Here is a 19,944-nt window from a genome sequence, read left to right as displayed (position 1 = left end):
TTACAACTTTATATAACTTTCTGTCACTAGTTGATTTTAAAACATTTTTTTTCCTCCAGAGTATCCCTTAAAAGGCCGCAGGTTCTTCACACCTGAACTACAGCATAGAGTTCTGTAGTAAACCTAACATCATCATACCATGACCAATGCCCTTCAATGCCAATCCACTATTGCTCTCAGTCTCCCAATCCACCCCATATAAATGTGCAGGTTCAACATACCACTACACCGAATCCCTGACAATGGGACTAAGGGTCCTATTAGACAGGCCGACGACAGCCCAATCAATAATGTAAATGAGCGCCGATCTGCTAGAGCCTATTACACGGCTCGATTATCGTTTAGCAAGGGCTGCATGGACATCATTAGCAATGTCCATGCAGCCCCTGCCCTAGACTGTATACATTACCTCTCCACGCTCCTACCTTCTTCTCTCTTCCCTACACAGCGTGCTGCAGCTTCTCTGAGCTGACCGACCGCTCAGCCAACACTGCCAGTGATTGGCTGAGCAGCCTGCCAGCTCAGAGAAGCTGCAGCACGCTGTGTCGGGAAGTATTAGTAATTGTACTCACCTTCCTCACTGACAGCAGCTCCCTGTGTACGTCATAGAGCTAAAATCAGACTCCCCTCCTCCAGGCTGTGCTGCCCTGCGATGAGTCTGTCTATAAGATGGCCGACATAGAGAAGCATGTGACCAGGTCCGCCCTCAATGTTTTCCATAGGCATATACAGGCTCAGTGAAGGACACTGGGGGCGGGGCATAGTCACATGCTCCTCCATGTCGGCCATCTTATGGACAGACTCACCACAGAGCAGAGGCCACAGCTTGGGGGAGTCTGATTTGAGCTTTATGAGGTACACAGGGAGCTGCTGTCAGTGCTGTGATTATATGGTATCCCACTGTTATCCCACCTAGGCACCTGTCACAAAGTTCTCTCTTCAGTTCAGTGGTGATGAAGGTAGCATTCTGTAGTTTCACCACTAGGTGTCAGAGTTACTTTTAAGTATTATTGTTTCATTGCACAGATGAAGTAAGCAAAGGGTTACTGTTATTATTGTACCATGTAGTCTATGCTGACCTATAAGAGATACTCTCTCTTCCTCTACCTATCCCTACTCTCCCCACACACACAGCCCCTGGGGAAGAAGCTAGTTAGCCCTGTGTGGGAGGAAGTCTTGTCTACTTTAGACAGAGTGTTAGTGAGGTGGTGAGACACATGCGTATGTAGCAACCAGAGACACTCAGTTTATTCACTATAACTACTATACAGTGCTAGAAAAGTCGGGGATAAACCTAGCCCACGCCGAGAACCACTCTACAAAGTGCAGGGCAGTATCCTGATATACAGAGGAACTAGCCTGGATAGGACAAAGCTACCAGAGGGTCTACGTATCCTATCTTGCAGTGCAGGTGACACTGGGAAACCTTGGACACTTAGCTTCACCCAGATAACCACGGCTGGGGCTTGTATCACCCTAGTAGAAAGAGTAGCTCGACACTGTAGGGCAGAAGGTGGTCAGACATTAGTCTAAACACGGGTACAAGTAAACTTCTCACTCTCAAGTTTCAAGTATTTCTCTAAAGTTCCAGTAGAGCACAAGTACTACATTGACTCCCTTAAAAAAACTCCTCTCCTCTACGCTGCTCCACTCTGTTCTCAACTACACAAGCACCCCTACAACTACCTCTACTGTATTCCACTCTTTCAAGTATCTACGCAGCTCAGGTCAAGTTAAGCACTACAGTCTGTACCAAGATTATTTATCTACTGCCAAAATGTTTTGTATTATTCAGAGACTGTACAGTAAAGCTGTTCTATTTTTATCCCTGGGACTCAGTCATCTCTTCCTCTGCACCAGCGCCTATATACATCCGCCACACTCCTTGGGTCATTTTCACCTTTCTGTGGGTGGCGGTACCAATAGTCCGGGTGGGTCAATTGCCACTCAGGACTGCCGTGACAGGAGCCCAAGGGACCCATCACAACCCGGCAGGTCACCGACCATTTTGGGGAGTACAGCCAGCCACAATAAAAAGCAGGTACCAACATCACACCTGTGTGCTGGACTAGCACTGGCGTCACGACAATACCATCACTGGCTGAGCCGTGAAACACATCCGACCAAACACCATAGAAGTGGCGTCACCAGTAACATCACAGCACGTCACCAGTCGAGTACCACAGGTACACTTACTAATATTGTACAATGAACTATTTTACTATAAAGTGGAGAACCCCTTTAACTCACTAAAAATCTTCTAGACTACAGAAGCCGAAAACACTGAACAGTAGTTAAAAATCCACCACATGGCACTCAGCCAGCTCCAATCACTAAGCTGCAGATAATGCCGAGTCCGGTGGGGGTCTCCACCATTACAGAAAACTTCTGCATATTAATATGATGTGTAACGGTAATGAGAACGGCTGATGATGTCTCCAAAGCCCAGAAAACCCTTTTGTTTCTGAAGGCTGCAAACTAATAGCAGGTAATTGCGCAAATAGACTAGAAACGTGCCTGCTGCCACGCCCGCTACGGATACACTGACGTGAGCGGCTTTTGTGGTAGACATCAGGACTACGTCTGTATGGAAGAAAAAAAGCAGCTTTGGATATTAACATCCACACAAATTATTAACATTACAGCTTCACGTGTTTTCTATAAAACAAATTAGAGAATACAAAGTCAGCCAAGCTTATAGAGAGACGAGACTGTACGACGGGATATATGTATGGCGTCCGACCAGCAATCCTGCCAAATCATGAAAATGTGACTTCTTTCAGGGATTACTCGACGCTGCCACAAAGTATGCCTGAAAGAGCTATCGGAGCATGATAGATTTCCCATAATGCCTGGTATCACTCAACACAAGGGATTGTGGGAAGCAAAACATGAAATGTGCCTCTTCTGAATCACTATGAAACAGAATATTCTCCGTAGATACTACTATGGCTGATATAGGAGCCCTGGGGCCACATACAAGACATATTTATGAATAGGGAACATAAAGTCACTAATCTAATATGGATAATGTCTGGGTTATAACATTTAGGAATTATAGGTGATAAAGAGCATCACTCCTGCTAGACCTAGCATTACCAAGCAATCCTCAGATTGCCCACTTATTTTAATGCGAACCATGTAATACTTCACTTCCCCTGCGGGGAAGCTGTAGGATAAAAGAACACTTTCTGTCAAGGTGACAACCAGTTTACCATTAATCACCAGGACCCAAAAGCAGAAAAGGTAAGACCTATTCTGCTTGCCAGACAACCTCTTTAAAATGCATTGCCACTGATTGATCTTTGGGGGATATTAAATATGTCTGTGGCTAGCATCCCTGTGACGCTGGAAATGGGTGTTACCCCCTCTGTTTGAAGACAAAGAGGTCTGTCACATGGCACATTATTCTAACAGTAAATTTAAACGCGTACTCTGGAGGAAGAAAATGAAAATCAACTGTTGCCAGAAAGTTATACAGATTTGTAAAATATATTTAGCTTACTTACGTATTAGCTGTTGTATGTCCTGCAGGAAGTGGTGTATTCTTTCCAGTCTGACACAGTGCTCTCTGCTGCAAAAAAAAAAAAAAAAAAAAACTTCTGCTGTTCTGGACAGTTCCTGTCATGGACAGAAGTGGCAGCAGAGAGCAGAGAGTGGCAGCAGAGAGTCAGACTACAAAGCGCATAGCACATACAGCAGCTGACAAGTACAGCCACATTCACACGTCAATAGTGCAGCCCGTGACCATAGACCCACGGCTGCGGACTGCACTACAAATGTGCATCAGTAGTGCTCCATGCTTTGCAAAGCACTACACTGGCACTACATTCAGATAGCGATGCATGCCACAAGTAAGCTATTTGAATAGAGGTAAATAGACAGAATACACCACTTCCTACAGAACATAAAGCAGCTGATAAGTACTGGAGAATTTTAAGTAGAAGTAATTCAAAATTTTGTATAACATTCTGACAATAGTTGATTTTTTTTTTAAAATTATGTCTCTGGAGTACCCCTTTAAGGCTACAGCATGTTTCTGGATTTTACATCTGGACTCCTTACTGTTGTACAGAGCTGAACATACACCATCAGCCAGTTTCGTTGAGATCTAAACTTGGTTCAAAAGAACTGCAGAGGGGGTTCAAATGTTTTACTCATACTTGTGCAATCACTGATGATAGGGTCAGAAACACTCTTCTGACACTTTAAGTATACACAGCTTACAAGAGAAATACCATAAAAATGGCATACAATTTAAAATGTGTCCCGTATGTACAATGTACTCTCTAATAAGAGTTTAAACAATCTCACCTTTCGGTCCTCTCTGGATTTCTTGGGACCATGCCCAACACCAAAAATGTGGTGTATGTCAAATGCTGCTTTCTTGGGCCAGTCATCCTTGCGAGCAGAAGGTGGTACAAAGCTCCCCTCAACTCGGTATCTGTCGGCCGGAATCTTGCTCATAGGTGGAGGTAAGGTTCCACAATTGACACTCGACCAACCATCTGTTGAGTCAGCATATGATTCCTGATCACTAACATTCCCCTGTTGCCAATCCCGAATTACATGAACAGGCAGCCATTTCTTTTGGCCCTCCATGACATTGGATTTTTTTGAAGGAGGTGGTGGTCCTCGAGGTGCAATAACCGGAACCTCAATACGAGCACAAGGTCCTAAGTGCTTCTTAAAGTTTTGTGGTTTGTCAGCCATTGCTCCATGTGGTGCTCCAAAGTGTCCATCATCCTCATTGCTGTAGCCATTCCAGTGTAGGATGGACTGGTTCTGCCCTCTTCCACCTGGATTCTCCCAAATGCCATGTGGAATATGTTTGGTTGGGGCACTTCCCAAGTCAACCACCAGTACCCGATTTGTTTTTTCTTCTTGATTAAAATTACCAATGCCGCTATCACTGTTACTGCTGGTGCTGTTGTTCTGATGAGCATCGGCATCATTGTCGAGGAAAGCTCTTGCCCTTACCCCTTCGATCATCTCACCCATGTCTCTGTAAAGAACAGAGACAAACTGTAGAACGGGAAGAGAAGATGGTGGAAATTCCAGACAGCCATTAGTATCTGGATCCGGGGTGCATTCAAATCCAAATCTCCTAGCAATGCCTAGATGTATTTTATGGTGGAACAATTCCGGATCTACCATGAAGACATGACAAGACGTCCTCAGAGCCCCTTCTTCTTCCTGGGCTAAGCTTTGGTCATCACTACTTTGCATAGTTACGAGTCCAAAGAACCTTCTGTCATCGGGGCAAACTGCACTGAATGCCAACTTCTCTGCTGGGTAGACGGCGATAACGCTCCCCTTGTCATTACACAGCTGAATATTGTCATGCATTATTTTCATCAAAACCAGAGAATGGATTTTTTGTTCAGCTCTGAGACGTCTCATGCATCCTCGGATAGCCTGTAAGCTGTCGTATTCAAGATTAGAACTGGTGGAAGGAAGCTCTATGGAACCAAGGTACCCAACTATCATGCCAACATTAAGGATACTTGCATCCAACTCAAAGTCTTCCAAATTCGGCAAACCATTGGAGAATACAGAGTCACTGTTAATCATCTTTGATATTTCGTCTTTCGAAAGAAGGTCGAGATTATGATTCGCCCTGTCCCTTCTCATTTCATAGCAAGAAGCGGACATTGACCTAGATCGATGTTTTGCTGTTTGATGGTCAGTATTCCCACTTACTGGGTTCTCGAAGATCATACTAAATATTCCTCCGGACTGCATCTCTTCAACAACTCTTTCTGCTCGGTTTATGCCCAATGTTTTTGAATCAGGTCTTGGCTTCAATAAACTTTTACCCTCGTAGAAAGCAATTTCATCATCACTTGAGCACGAATCTATAGGACGGGCTCCTTCAGCAATGACCATATGAAGAACGCCAGAACATTTCCCAATCAGCTTGACTACATCTTCATGAGATGCGTTCTTGACGCTGATGTCATTGACGACACAAATGTAATCTCCGGCTTTAAGTCCAACAAATTCGGCAGGACTTTCCTTGATGACGCAACCTATGAAACAAGGAGATTGTCCGGAAATGGTAAAACCATAGCCTGTTCTTCCCCGTGCCACCTCAACACTCCTTAATCTTAAGGGTAGATGCATCTTATTGCGGCTCTTGGTGGGATCAACCGGCCTATGCATTTCAATGACTTGATGGTGTGGAGTAATCTTGCTGAAAAATACTGGGTTTCCACAACTCCTATACTGAAGACTCCTAGAAAACAAAAAATGCAAAACACATTAAACATTTGTATCCCATTGAATACATTTCTAGTCCAAGAAACAGAAAGTACATCTAGTGGAAGACATTATCTATGATTAGAATAAAATGGTCGTCTTCTTACAAAAAGAGCATCACACCCACCTATGGGTTGCAACCTAGGGCCCTATTACACGGGGTGATCATCGGCTGAACAGGCTATTACTCTATTTTTGGAAGAAAGCATCCATGATTTTCTAAGCCTGGATAACCCCTAACTAATATTCTCTAGCGCTGAGCTAAATACATAAGAAAAACAAAACATGCCGATGCATTCATTAAAGGGCCATTTTATTGTGTGCCTTGAAGGTCCTCACAATGGAAAACACACAATGTACTTTCCTCCAAATTATAATGAGCTGGCAAGAATCAAGTCTATTTGACTAGGTAAGAATGTTTAAATTCTATCAAAATATTCATACGCTAGCCTAAGAAATACACAACCCCGAGGGACTGATCGGTGATCCAGTAACCGGAACACCAGGTCTTTAATTTCCACTTCTAATGAGATATTTGGGTCTTTAATCAAGATGAGGCTGTCTCCATGTTTTCCAGGACTCCCTAGGGCAACATCCAACTTCATCAGCCACCGGTATTCAAATGCCGAGTGATCTGGCTCGAATCATGCTCATTTCTAGTCTTTAACTGTTTACAATCTTGTTTTAAATTACAGGGACACATAAGCACCCAGGTGGCAACCTACAGTATATTGGATCAGAAGCCAAAACCCCAAGCCAATAGCTTCAAGCCCAGTCTAGTTCTACACATAACTATTGGGCTCACTAAAAGGACGACCATAAACATCACCTTTGCATTGATGTTTTTTTACCTCCTATAATACACTTACTTCCCTTTAGCTTTTGCATTGTGAAAGAAAAATCCACCAGAAAACTGTGTCTGTCTCTCTTTACTTGGTTATAGGGATAGCAGCATAAAGTGTGGAGAGTTGGGAGAGCATACATGGCCACTCACACAAGCTGTAGCTAGGGAGGAATCTACACAAGGCATTCTGCTGGAAAAGAATTACATAGGAAGTGTATAGGGGCCGTTCACACTATGGAATTTGGCTGGAATTCCAAGCAGAGTCAGCGCTGCGTTCCACCAAGCGGAGTCAGCGCGCACTCCACCCAAAGAAGTGACATATCAATTCTTCAGGTGGATGGCAGAGTGCGTGTGAATCAATGGGAGAGGCGGAACTTCAAGTGGAACGGCCCCTTAAATTACAAAAATAAAGTAAATTATATTGCACCCTCTATACACCCAACAAGGAGTCAACCAATCCTTTGTAAAGCTCTTATGCAACAGGTTGTGGGGTCTGTAGTGCAATGCTCTAACTAGGATTTGACTTTATAGGGTACTTAGTTTTATGAGATATACTGGATGGCCCTCCCACAGCCCAGCATTACACGTGTTGGATGGTTGACCTGAACATCAAGCAAGAATCCAAATCTCCATAGCACATCTAGATGGCTATATGGATTTATTAGGACATTCAACAAGTGTTCAATTATAATGGGCACTCTCTGTGGCAGATCCTCATTATCAGAGGAAGGGACAGAGGTGTGGAAGGTCAACAATGCAAAAATAGATCTTTTTGACTCCTTAAAAGAACTACTAATAAAGAAAAGAACACTACCGGTGACAACTTTGCTCCATCCGCATCATAGATGGTCACGGAGACAGCTGAAGCCGCTTTCCAACTTCATTACATCAAACAACCCCTGCTTTAAGTGTAACATGCGCCAACACTGGGTCAACTATTATAGTAACATCTGAATGTTCAGATTCAGAGTTGGCTTAGGCTTTGAAAATACAATATAAATTCTTGAAAAATATTCCATCAGTTTTCTCTGATGTGGCTGATATTCAGCAGGGGACACCAGTATTTCAAATGGCACATGGTAGGTGGGATCCTGCTACTTATTTTACTCAGGGGTCAAAGAGTTTCACGTTACACCTGTACAAAAGATTTTCACCACTTAGAAGTTAGATTTTTGAACAAGGTCGAAGGAAAGGACAAATTATGTTTTTTTTATTTTTGCAACTTGCTGATGCACGGTATCTACCTGTAAATGGACCAGACTCTTCTACATGTCAGTCAGGTGCCATATGTGCAGCCTTGCTAAAAACACGGACTTAACTAGAGAGAGACTTTTAAGAAACCTTTCAATTATTTATGTAGGAGTAAATGGTTAATAGAGCTGAAAGTTTAGGATCAGAATTTTGCAACAGGTGGAGGACATATTGTAAGAGTCTGGTTACATGAAAGACTTCTCTTTAAATGTTAGTGTCTAGGCCAGACTAATAAAATTTTATGTAACCCAAAACCTTACTGATTTTAGCTACAATGCTGTTAGACATAAAATAACCCCAGAAAAGTTTATCCTTATTTTGCCCCAGAGTCAGGTGTCATATTTGTGGTGATATTAAAGGGGTACTCCAGCAAAAAAAATTCTATTAGTTCTATTTAACCTCTTAAGGACATATGACGTACCCGTACGTCATATGTCCTCATTAGCACTTCAAAGCGGGGCCGGGACCCGCCGCTATTAGCGGGCACGGTCTGATCGCCGTGCCCGCTAATTAGCTAATCGGAGGCAGCTGTCAAAGTTGACAGCTGCCTCTGATTACCGGAGGCAACCTTTCCCTGGGGTCTAGTGGGGGAGATCGCTCCTCCGGGACGTTATCCCGGAGGAGCGATCTCCGTTACTGACGCCGGCCGGGGACTCGTCCAAGATGGCGCCGTCCCCGGCATATCTATGCTGCAGAGATCTCAATGAGAGATTAAAGTATATATACTAGAAGTCCCCTAGGGGGAATAACCCTAACCCCAGGGGGGAATAACCTTAACCCTAGGGGGGCTTCTAGTATATGTGTAAAAAGAAAAAAAAAGGGTTGTTTATAGTAAAAAGCCCCCTCCCCTAATAAAAGTCTGAATCACCCCCCTTTTCCCAGGTTTTAAATAAAAGTAAACAAATAAATAACTAAACATGTTTGGTATTGCCGTGTGCGTAATCGCCCAAACTATTAATTAATCACATTCCTGATCTCGCACGGTAAACGGCGTCAGTGCAAAAAAAATCCCAAAGTGCAAAATTGCGCATTTTTGGTCGCATCAAATCCAGAAAAAATTTAATAAAAACCGATCAAAAAGTCGTATATGCGCAATCAAGGTACCGATAGAAAGATCACATCATGGCGCAAAAAATGACACCTGACACAGCCTCATAGACCAAAGAATAAAAGCGCTATAAGCCTGGGAATGGAGCGATTTTAAGGAACGTATATTTGTTAACAATGGTTTGAATTTTTTACAGGCCATCAGATACAATATAAGTTATACATGTTATATATCGTTGTAATCGTAACGACTTGTGGAACATGCATAACAAGTCAGTTTTACCCCAGGACGAATGGCGTAAAAACACAGTTCCCCCAAATAAAAGAAATGCGTTTTGTTTTTTTTTCAATTTCACCACACTTTGAATTTTTTTCTGGTTTTCCAGTGTACTTTATGCAAAAATTCAGCCTGTCATTGCAAAGTACAATTAGTGACGCAAAAAATAAGGGCTCATGTGGGTTTCTAGGTGGAAAAATGCAAGTGCTATGGCCTTTTAAACACAAGGAGGAAAAACCGAAAACGCAAAAACGAAAATGGGCCCCGTCCTTAAGGGGTTAAAAAATCTCAAGTCTTCCAGTACTTATCAGCTGATGTATGTCCTGAAAGAAGTGGTATATTTTTTCCAGTCTGGAGAGCAGGAGAGGTTTTCAATGGGGATTTGCTACTGCTCGGGACAGTTCCTGACATGGACAGAGGTGGCAGCAGAGAGCACTGTGTCAGACTGAAAAGAATACCCCACTTCCTGTAGGACATACAGCAGCTTATAAGTACTGGGAGACTGGAGAATTTTTAATAGAAGTAAATTACAAATCTCTGGCACTTTCTGAAACCAGTTGATCTCAAATATTTTTTTTTCACTGGAGTACCCCTTTAAAGTGACTCTGTACCCACAATCTGATCCCCCCCCCCCCCAAAAAAAAAAAAACACTTGTACCTTCGGATAGCTGATATTAATCCAAGATCTGTCCTGGGTCCATTCGGCAGGTGATGCAGTTATTGTCCTAAAAAACAACTTTTAAACTTGCAGCCCTGTGGCAAACTGGCGTGGCCTAGAGTATCTGTGCCCTAACCTTGCACCACCCCTCCATCCCTCCTCCCCACCCTCTTCATCATTAGGAATGCCACTGGCAGGATTTTTCCTATTCCTCTGCAGTGAACACTGCACAGGTGCCTTAACGATCCAGCCCATGTGCAGTACTCACACAGCTGATAAATAGGAGAATACCTGCCTGGGGCATTCCTAATGATGAAGAGGGTGGGGAGGAGGTGCGGAGAGGTTGTGCCAGCCTAACGCATCGTCACTCTAGGCCGTGCCAGTTTGGCACAGGGCTGCAAATTTTAAAGTTGTTTTTTAGGACAATAACTGCATCACCTGACAGATCTTGGATTAAAAGCAGCTATCTGAAGGTACAAGCAGTTTGGGGGGGGGGGACAGATTGTGGGTACAGGGTCGCTTTAACTAACACCAAGGAAGAACAAATCCTCCTAGCCTTTTAGGCTTGTTTCCTATTGATGGAAAACTTTCACTTGCTACTCCGACCAATACATAATCCATTATACATAAGCTTTTGGCATTGGCCAAGCAGCGTATTACTCTGCCCTATGGTTATTCTGCTAAAGTAGTTATTGTGTAATGTTTTCTACACATAATCCGTGTTTGGTTTTAGCCTTAGCCTAAGGTTCAGAATAAACAGAGACTTTGTGTGGCGTCTGTCACAGCCTAAAGTTGCCATTTCACGCTGTTTGCAACGTTCAGTAAAACAGCTATAGAAAGTGGTTGTGGCCGTATTAACCACAAGCTACCATGACTATCAAGAATGAATTTCTGGTGACTGTACGGCTGTGGTCCTGACAAATTGCCAGTCGCAAAGCAGCTACAATCAGCCACCTCACAAGTCTAACATAATGGAGCAACAGCAAATTGCACAAATATTCTTGCACAATTACAGATTCGATGTCATGCAAAGTCACACACAAACTTTAACAAGTTGTGGACAAATATCACACCTTTTCTAGCTGTGTAGTCCTAGCCTTAAACGGGTTAAGAGATAAATATAGTGTGCAAATAAAAAAATAGGTATACTCACCTACCCTGATCCCCTTTTAGCTGACGCGCGGGTCCTCTTAGCTAATAACACATCATCCCCACAGGAAGTACCTTATTTAGCCAATCACTGGCAGCAGTCAATGATGGACTGAGTGCAGCAGTTCCTGCAGGAATGATGTCCTATCATGAACCAGGAAAAGGGGTGTGGCAGCTGTGGGGGACTAAGGCAGGTGAGTATAACTTTTTGTTTCACCCCAAGGCATCTGTAAAAAAAAGTTGATCCCCGGACAATCCGTTAAAGAGGTTATCCAACAATAAAGACTATGTTCACACACCTTCATTTTCTTGGGCGGTCTTTTGATAATGAAAATGATGATAATAATTATGATCTGTCATTACCAAAAGATGGCTATCTTTTGGCATTAAAAGGGGGACAAAAGTTATCACCTATCCACAGAATATAGAGGATAATATAATAAAGGGGATTACTAGTAAATCGGCTAGGGCCCAACCATTAGGACCCCCAGCAATGACAAAAATAGAGACCCCTTGTTCCTTGGGTGAACAGAGTGGCAGTGTGCATGCTCATCCACGCTGCATTTATTCAGTATAGGCCTTACAAATATTGCTCAGAGCTGAACTCTTTTCGGAAGTCCCATAAAGAAGTTAATCGGTGGCCGAGTGGTGGAAATAACCCTCTTCTGCCTCTTCTGATCTCAACAGTCGGACCCCCATCAACTCACTAAAATCATATCTTACAGTCCCCAGCCCCCTGTCCAGTGCACCTTATACTAGTATTGTTTGTGGAGCACTGCCATTGTTCTATATACACCTGCAATCATTTACACTATAGACTACAAGCTGCACGTGCTGTATACAATGAGTGTATACTGTGTGTGGATCCGGTAGGCCTGACATGTGCTCTGTGCTCACTGCCGCCCGCACTCAGCCGTATCATCATTTCCTTGTTGCAGTCTTTGAAATAAGACTCTGAGTGAATTAATCATAAAGTAGGGCAGGATCGTCTTTCACCTGCTACAGTCACATGACCCGCACAGGTGAAAGGTCGAAGTAACTGACAACAAACCTTCAAATAAAGGCGCCAATGCTTTATCAGCCGCACCGTGCATTGAAGCTTCTCAGCCCCGGCAGCTGTAAAACTGAAGCTTGACTTAAGTATATGATCAAATCTGTTTACAAAAAAATCTAAATTTTTTTAAACTTTTTTAAAAACAGATTATGAAATGAGCACTTTACTAGGATTAGATACTACGGGCAACAACGACGGTTCTGCTACACTGAAATTTACTGTAGAATTCTGCAATTCTGACAAGATGTCGTTATTAAAATCTTAAAAAATTTAGCAAATTCAAAAATGTCCCTATTATGTAAATGAGATCTGAAAGGATTTCCTGATGATATTATGTGCACATATCTACAGGAGACATCTGCACTATTTTTATTTTGAGCTTTTTTCCCCAAAAATAGCGTCACACCTGTCCTCACGTCCCAAGTGGTACGACAACTCACGATAGACATGAATGTTTGGCCAAATGGAGAGAAGATGGATGATGTTGGGGAAGAAAAACGGGCCTCACCATCCCAAACACATGAACGTTTGTTTGAGACGAGGGTAAAGGGAGGGAGGGAGGGTAAAGGAGAGTAAAGATTTATATGAAACACTGATAATTATCAGTTATAGTTATAACCAGCTGCCCAATTTAAATGATGAGATTAAAGGGCCACACGCACTATCCAGCGATGGTTCGAGCCACTCGGCCAGTGACTGATTGAGCTATAGGAGGGTCATTATTGTGAAACTGACGCCCCCTGTGAGGGGAAATCTCCATCCTGTATGATCCTATGGATATCATATATGTTTACCTGAGAGCTTACAGATCATTCAGAAGGAACTTTACCGTATCCCTTCAGCACAGACAGGTATGAAGCCACCAGTAGAACTGGTTTCTCTTGTGTGAATGATCCCCACAAACACCTCACACAATGTACTTACTGCAAGAAAATCCTGTCCTGGGGCCGGCGGTAATGGACGCCACTGTATCTAGTCCTCCCAGACACTTGTACTCCAGCTCAAGTACTTGTGTCCAGTCACTTTCTCAGAAGTCGGACAAGGCCTTTGCCTTCCATGTGAGCTGCGGTAATCTCCAGACAGACGAGCCAAGATTAAGACGCTGATGAGCTGAGGGAATAGCAGGGGGTAAGACTAAAGTCACGAACGACTCGGCGGATAAGGACTCGGCGGATAAAATCCTCCATGACATACAGATCCCCCCAGATTCTCACTGAAATAGGGGTCAAGGCCACTTTTGATATCTTTTTAAATGCCTAAAGTGCCTCCAAATATCTATTTACATAGCTAGTATATAGCTAGTGGAGAAGTGGATGCAATTGTATGCAGTCTAGACAATGCTCTGTGAGCTCAACAGACTGGACTCCAAACTGATCCCATGTATCATAGTGTATATGGCTTACAGACTGGGTACAACTTCTCTAGGTAAAGGTAAGGGCTTGTTGCTTCTGAAATTGGGCATGAAACACGATTCACTGACAGCAAACACAGATATTAAAAAATTGTAAGAAACTCATCAGCAAAGTATACTAGAAAGCTGTCAAATTTATCATTTTCATAGTAAAATTTACCTAAAACTGGAAAATTCCTTTTTTGCAGAATATGTGATGAGTGTCTGATCAATGGGAGGAACGACTTAGACCCCACAAACCATAATAATGGGGCCTCCTGGCTAAATGGAGCACCTGGACATGCATGCTGCAGCTCCATTCACTCTATTAGCCTGATAATACCATCCAGTCCCAGTAGGCAGTCCCCCACCACTGATTCTTCATGGAAAATCCCTTTAAATGGCCTCTAAAAGTAGTGTGCCTATATATTACAGAAACATGACTATAAGTAGAACCTTTTCCCATCAAAGATCTATAGCAGAGAGCAAATGGGCCACAACGTTGCTATAAGGCTGGGTTCACACTACGTTTTTGCAATTTGTTCTTTTCATCCGTTTGGGAAAAACAGATGGAAAAATGGATGCAATTGTTTGTTTAACGTTTTTTACACAAAAACGTACTTGACCTTATTTTTGTGTATGTTTAAAATAAATGGATGCACACAAATACACCCGTATTTTGCATCAATGGATTGCAAAAATGTAGTGTGAACCCAGCCTAAGGGCCCTATTACACGGGATGATTATCGTGCGAAAAATCGTTCAAATTAAAACGATAATCGTTCTGTGTAATTGCAGGCAACAATCGAAAAATCGTTCATATGTCGTTGATCGTTGATTTAGATCTGAACTAGAGATGAGCGAACCGGATTCGGGTTCGAGTCCATCCGAACCCGAATGTTCGGTATTTGATTAGCTGGGGCTGCTGCACTTGGATAAAGCTCTAAGGTTGTCTGGAAAACGTGGATACAGCCAATGACTATATCCATGATTTCCACATAGCCTTAGGGCTTTATCCAACTTCAGCAGCCACCGCTAATCAAATGCCGAATGTTCGGGTTCGGATCGACTCGAGCATGCTCCAGGTTCGCTCATCTCTAATCTGAACCTAAAATTATCGCTATTCGTTTGCTGTAATTCAGCATTAGTTCACTAATCATTCAGTGTAATTGCACATTGTTCATTGTTTTGCTGGGATCAGAAGGAATAAACGATCACAGTAACGATCGCAATAACGATCATCGTAACGATCGTAACTAACGACCATCGTACTGAGTAATATAATGAACGATTTCAGGTTAACGATAAACAATCTCGCATTATTCCGTAACCAGTGTATTATAATGTGGGTTTATTTGCCAACCATGTGACAAAAAAAACTAATAATTCTCGGAGTAAAGCCAAACCCATCCTGTGACCTTCATACATGAAAGCGTCAGCTTCTGGTCAGGATGCGGTTAATTAGCGGGCTGTTAATTACACCCGACACTAATTAACAAGCCGGTAAGTGATGTGAGTGCTGTGCTGCAGAGGATGCAGGGGAGTCGTGACAATGTGTCACCAGTCACTCCACACTCCGCACTGTTTGTTCCTCCTCGCCTGTACACACAATCAGCAGTAAGGACTCGCTCCAGTCCCCAAATGCCTCCTGTTCCCACCTTGTTTCTCAGCAACCAACAGCGGCAAGCTAAGGAGGATCTCGGCTTTTCATGCCAAGTCTCAACTTCTCTTGTACGGATGAGAAACCAGTATGGGGGATGAGAAACCAGTATGGGGTATGTTCACACACAGCAGATCTAATAAAGTTGTCACCACTTGGATTTTATACCCAGATTTTCTAAGCTTCTGAATGGGAAACTACTAGACGTTAGAAGCTATTGTCAGGTATAAGTCCCGAGGGGGGGGGGGGGGGGTGCTGCCATCTGTCCGGGGTATATAATTTCCGAGTAGGTGGAATGTGTAATATCCCGTCCTCCTGACGTATGTTCTGTCCCCGCACTGCAGGCTATGAGGGCAGGAGCTGTCAGCCCTGACGTCTACAGGTTCTTGGGAAAGCTGGGTGATAGTAATAGAAGCCTGACCCAACTTTCCTAGACGCAATAAGACTTTACAAGCAGAAGATGACTCAGTATATTATATATCTATATCCGACATCAGGATATCCTCTCTATCTCCATATATATTATTAGTTCTCTGCCTGTTATCTGCTTATCAACAGGAAGGATGATGATGATGATGATGATGATGATGATGATGATGATGATGATGATGATGATGATGATGAAGATGGTGATCATCATCATCGCTCATACATGTAGGGACTACAAAACTAATAATAGCAAAGCATATAGGGAGAGATTTATCAAACATGGTGTAAAGTGAGACTGGCTCAGTTGCCCCTAGCAACCAATCAGATTTCACCTTTCATTTTACAAATAGTCTGTGAGGAATGAAAGGTGGAATCTGATTGGTTGCTAGGGGCAACTGAGCCTGTTTCACTTTACACCATGTTTGATAAATCCCCCCCCATAAAGCCTGTATATCAGTGTTCTGCAACCTGTTGCTTTCCATCTGTTGCAAAACGACAACTCTCATCAGGCCCTGACAGCCTTCGGCAACAGATGGAAAGCAACAGGTTGGGGCACACTGAGGTATATACATATATATGCCTATTCCAAGGCTGTAAGTCTCCAGGATACAACATGTATACAGGACTCCTATTAAAGTATATATTGTAGAGTGTTAGCTCTTGGGACAAGACCCTGCTGCTACTGCTGCTCCTCTTAATATTGGGTCACACTATAAGACACTTGCCGACAATGCAGAATACTCTAGAATTCGAGTAGCCGGTATCTGATTATTCCCTACCCCTAACTATATATAAGGAACTACAACTCCCAGCATGTCCTGACAACCTAGACACATCAAGGGACAGCTGAAGCACACACTGGGAGGTGTCGTAGTTCGACACAACAGGTAGAAACTTAAAAGAGCACAATGGGAGTTGTAGTTTGACAGCTGCTAGATAGCTAAAAGAGCATCATGGGAGCTGCAGATTATCAGCAGCTGCACAGCTAACAGGGCATGCTGGGAGTTGTAGTTTTACAGCAGCTGTATAGCCTGCAGAGCATGTTTGGAGTTGTGATTGTACAAGAGATATGGAGCCATGCTGGGAGTTGTGGTTGAATAACAGATGCACAGCCACCATGGCATGCTGGGAGTTGTGGTTGAATAACAGATGCACAGCCACCATGGCATGCTGGGAGTTGTGGTTGAATAACAGATGCACAGCCACCATGGCATGCTGGGAGTTGTGGTTGAATAACAGATGCACAGCCACCATGGCATGCTGGGAGTTGTGGTCTAATAACAGAAGCACAGCCACCATGGCATGCTGGGAGTTGTGGTTGAATAACAGAAGCACAGCCACCATGGCATGCTGGGAGTTGTGGTTGAATAACAGAAGCACAGCCACCATGGCATGCTGGGAGTTGTGGTTGAATAACAGAAGCACAGCCACCATGGCATGCTGGGAGTTGTTGCTGTACAACAGCTGGATAGCTACCAAGGAATACTGGTAGTTTTAGTTGCACATCTGCAGAGACACCAGGGAATGCTGGGAGTTGTAGTCTTACAAGTGCTGAAAAGCAACCAAGGTATGCTGAGAGAGGATTCTATAAGACAGCTGACAAACCACCAGAGCACGCTGGGAGTTGTAGTTCAACAACAGCTGGAACCTTTGCATAGCTGCAAAGTTTTTTTTACAAGGATGAGTAGCAGAAATAAAAAGCAGAGAAACCAAGAGAAAGGGGGAGCCCAGTATAGAGGGACAGCATCCAAGTATAGCGGGAAAGCATCCCAGTATAGAGGGGGAAGCATCCCAGTATAGAGAGACAGCATCCCAGTATAGAGGGGGAAGCATCCCAGTATAGAGAGACAGCATCCAAGTATAGAGGGAAAGCATCCCAGTATAGAGGGGGAAGCATCCCAGTATAGAGGGACAGCATCCAAGTATAGAGGGAAAGTATCCCAGTATAGAGGGGGAAGCATCCCAGTATAGAGGGACAGCATCCAAGTATAGAGGGAAAGTATCCCAGTATAGAGGGGGAAGCATCCCAGTATAGAGAGACAGCATCCCAGTATAGAGGGAAAGCATCCCAGTATAGAGAGACAGCATCCCAGTATAGAGGGGCAGCATCCCAGTATAGAGGGGCAGCATCCAAGTATAAGGAGACAGCATCCCTGTATACAAAGGAAGCATCCCTGCATAGAGGGGCAGCATCCCAGTATAGAGGGGCACTGAGCCCAGTGTAGAGAGACAGAATTCCAGTATAGAGGGACACTAAGCACAGTATAGAGGGACAGCATCCCATTACAGAGGGGAACTGAGCCCAGTATCGAAGGGCAGCATGCCAGTATAGAGGGGTAGCATCCCAGTATAGACAGGAAGCAACCCAGTGTAGAGGGACACTGAATCCTGTATAGAGAGGCACAATCCCAGTATAGAGGTGAAGCATCCCAGTATAGAGGTGAAGCATCCCAGTATAGAGGGTTACTGAGCCCAGTGGTGAGTGGCACTGATACTGTGTAGAAGATCTGCATCCCAGTATAGAGGGCAGCATCCCAGTATAGAGGGAAAGCATCCCAGTATAGAGGGGGAAGCATCCCAGTATAGAGAGACAGCATCCCAGTATAGATGGGCAGCATCCAAGTATAGGGAGACAGCATCCCTGTATACAAAGGAAGCATCCCTGCATAGAGGGGCAGCATCCCAGTATAGAGGGGCACTAAGCACAGTATAGAGGGACAGAATCCCATTACAGAGGGGAACTGAGCCCAGTATCGAAGGGCAGCATGCCAGTATAGAGGGGTAGCATCCCAGTATAGACAGGAAGCAACCAAGTGTAGAGGGACACTGAATCCTGTACAGAGAGAGGCACCATCCCAGTATAGAGGTGAAGCATCCCAGTATAGAGGGGCACTGAGCCCAGTGGTGAGTGGCACTGATACCGTGTAGAAGATCTGCATCCCAGTATAGAGGGCAGCATCCCAGTATAGAGTGGCACTGAGCCCAGTATAGAGTGGCACTGATACCGTATAGAGGGTCAGCATCCCAGTATAGAGGGACACCACAGGGCATGCTCCCCCAGTAGGAGCAGCATTGAGTGCAGCCCAGAGGTGGGCCAGGCCTGTGGCATGCAGAACAGGGGGCTCCGCAGACACAATGGCCCCTGGCACAGCGCCCCCCACAGCCGCCCCGACCACAGCCAGCACACAGCCCTTACCCGTAGTGCTCCTCAGCTCCCCGGCCTCCGGCCCGCTCCCCGCACTGTACGGGCCATTTCAAAAACTTCTCTCCCTCCCTCCTCAACGGTGAACTTTTCTTCCCCGCAGCTGACAATAGCTGCAGCCGCCTCCCCCTCCTCCTCCCCCGGCCCCTGCCGCAGCCTATCCCCTCCCTGCTCTCCCCTCCCTCCCTCCTGTGTCCTAGGAGATCCTTGTGTTGATACGAATGGCGGCAGCTGATTGGGCGGCGCTGTTTACCGGTGGAGTGTCACTCAGTGCAGCGGGCACCTCCGGGCAGCTCTGCCCCTACCTGCCCCTCACCTGCCCCCCTTACCTCCTCCAGGGTCCTAGCACTGGGGGCTACATCGCCTTCTTATAGCCTCATTGTTTCCATATATTTACTTACTTTGCTTCCTGTTTATTAGATCTTTATTTATTTATTATTTATTTATATTATAAATTGTTTATATTTATATTCTTTTTTCACTAATTTTACCTGTTCTTATGTTACATTCTATGTATTTTTTTTTTATTTCTTTCTTGTATGGTTTTATTTGTTGCACTATTTATATACCTGTGTTTTTATACATAGAGATTGTAGCAATGCAGATGAACTCTCTTTTTTTTTAACCCTTTTTTTTTATGTTTTTAGGCTTTGGTCATTCTGGCTTTTGTTTCTACGTTTTTTTAACATTATTTCAGAATAGTTTTTAAAAAAATCTCTATT

At 44.0% G+C, this 19,944-nt stretch overlaps 1 protein-coding gene across 1 annotated transcript in view; it reads right to left on the bottom strand.

Annotated features, from left to right (window-relative positions):
* The window catches only part of RGS12 (regulator of G protein signaling 12), a 115,095-nt gene extending 95,800 nt beyond the window's left edge, over window positions 1-19,295 (bottom strand). The window contains exons 1-2 of the mRNA XM_069977357.1: window positions 19,217-19,295; window positions 4,315-6,238 (exon numbers count right to left, since the gene is read on the bottom strand). Coding sequence (XP_069833458.1) covers window positions 4,315-6,165 — 1,851 coding nt within the window. The 5' untranslated portion in view covers window positions 6,166-6,238; window positions 19,217-19,295. The remainder of the gene's footprint in view (window positions 1-4,314; window positions 6,239-19,216) is intronic.
* Between the last annotated feature and the right edge of the window lie 649 nt (window positions 19,296-19,944).

Source organism: Dendropsophus ebraccatus, chromosome 7, assembly GCF_027789765.1.
Source record: "Dendropsophus ebraccatus isolate aDenEbr1 chromosome 7, aDenEbr1.pat, whole genome shotgun sequence".
Taxonomy (NCBI): Eukaryota; Metazoa; Chordata; class Amphibia; order Anura; family Hylidae; genus Dendropsophus; species Dendropsophus ebraccatus.
Note: the sequence above shows the minus strand (reverse complement) of the source record. Positions and strands in the feature narration are given on the sequence as shown.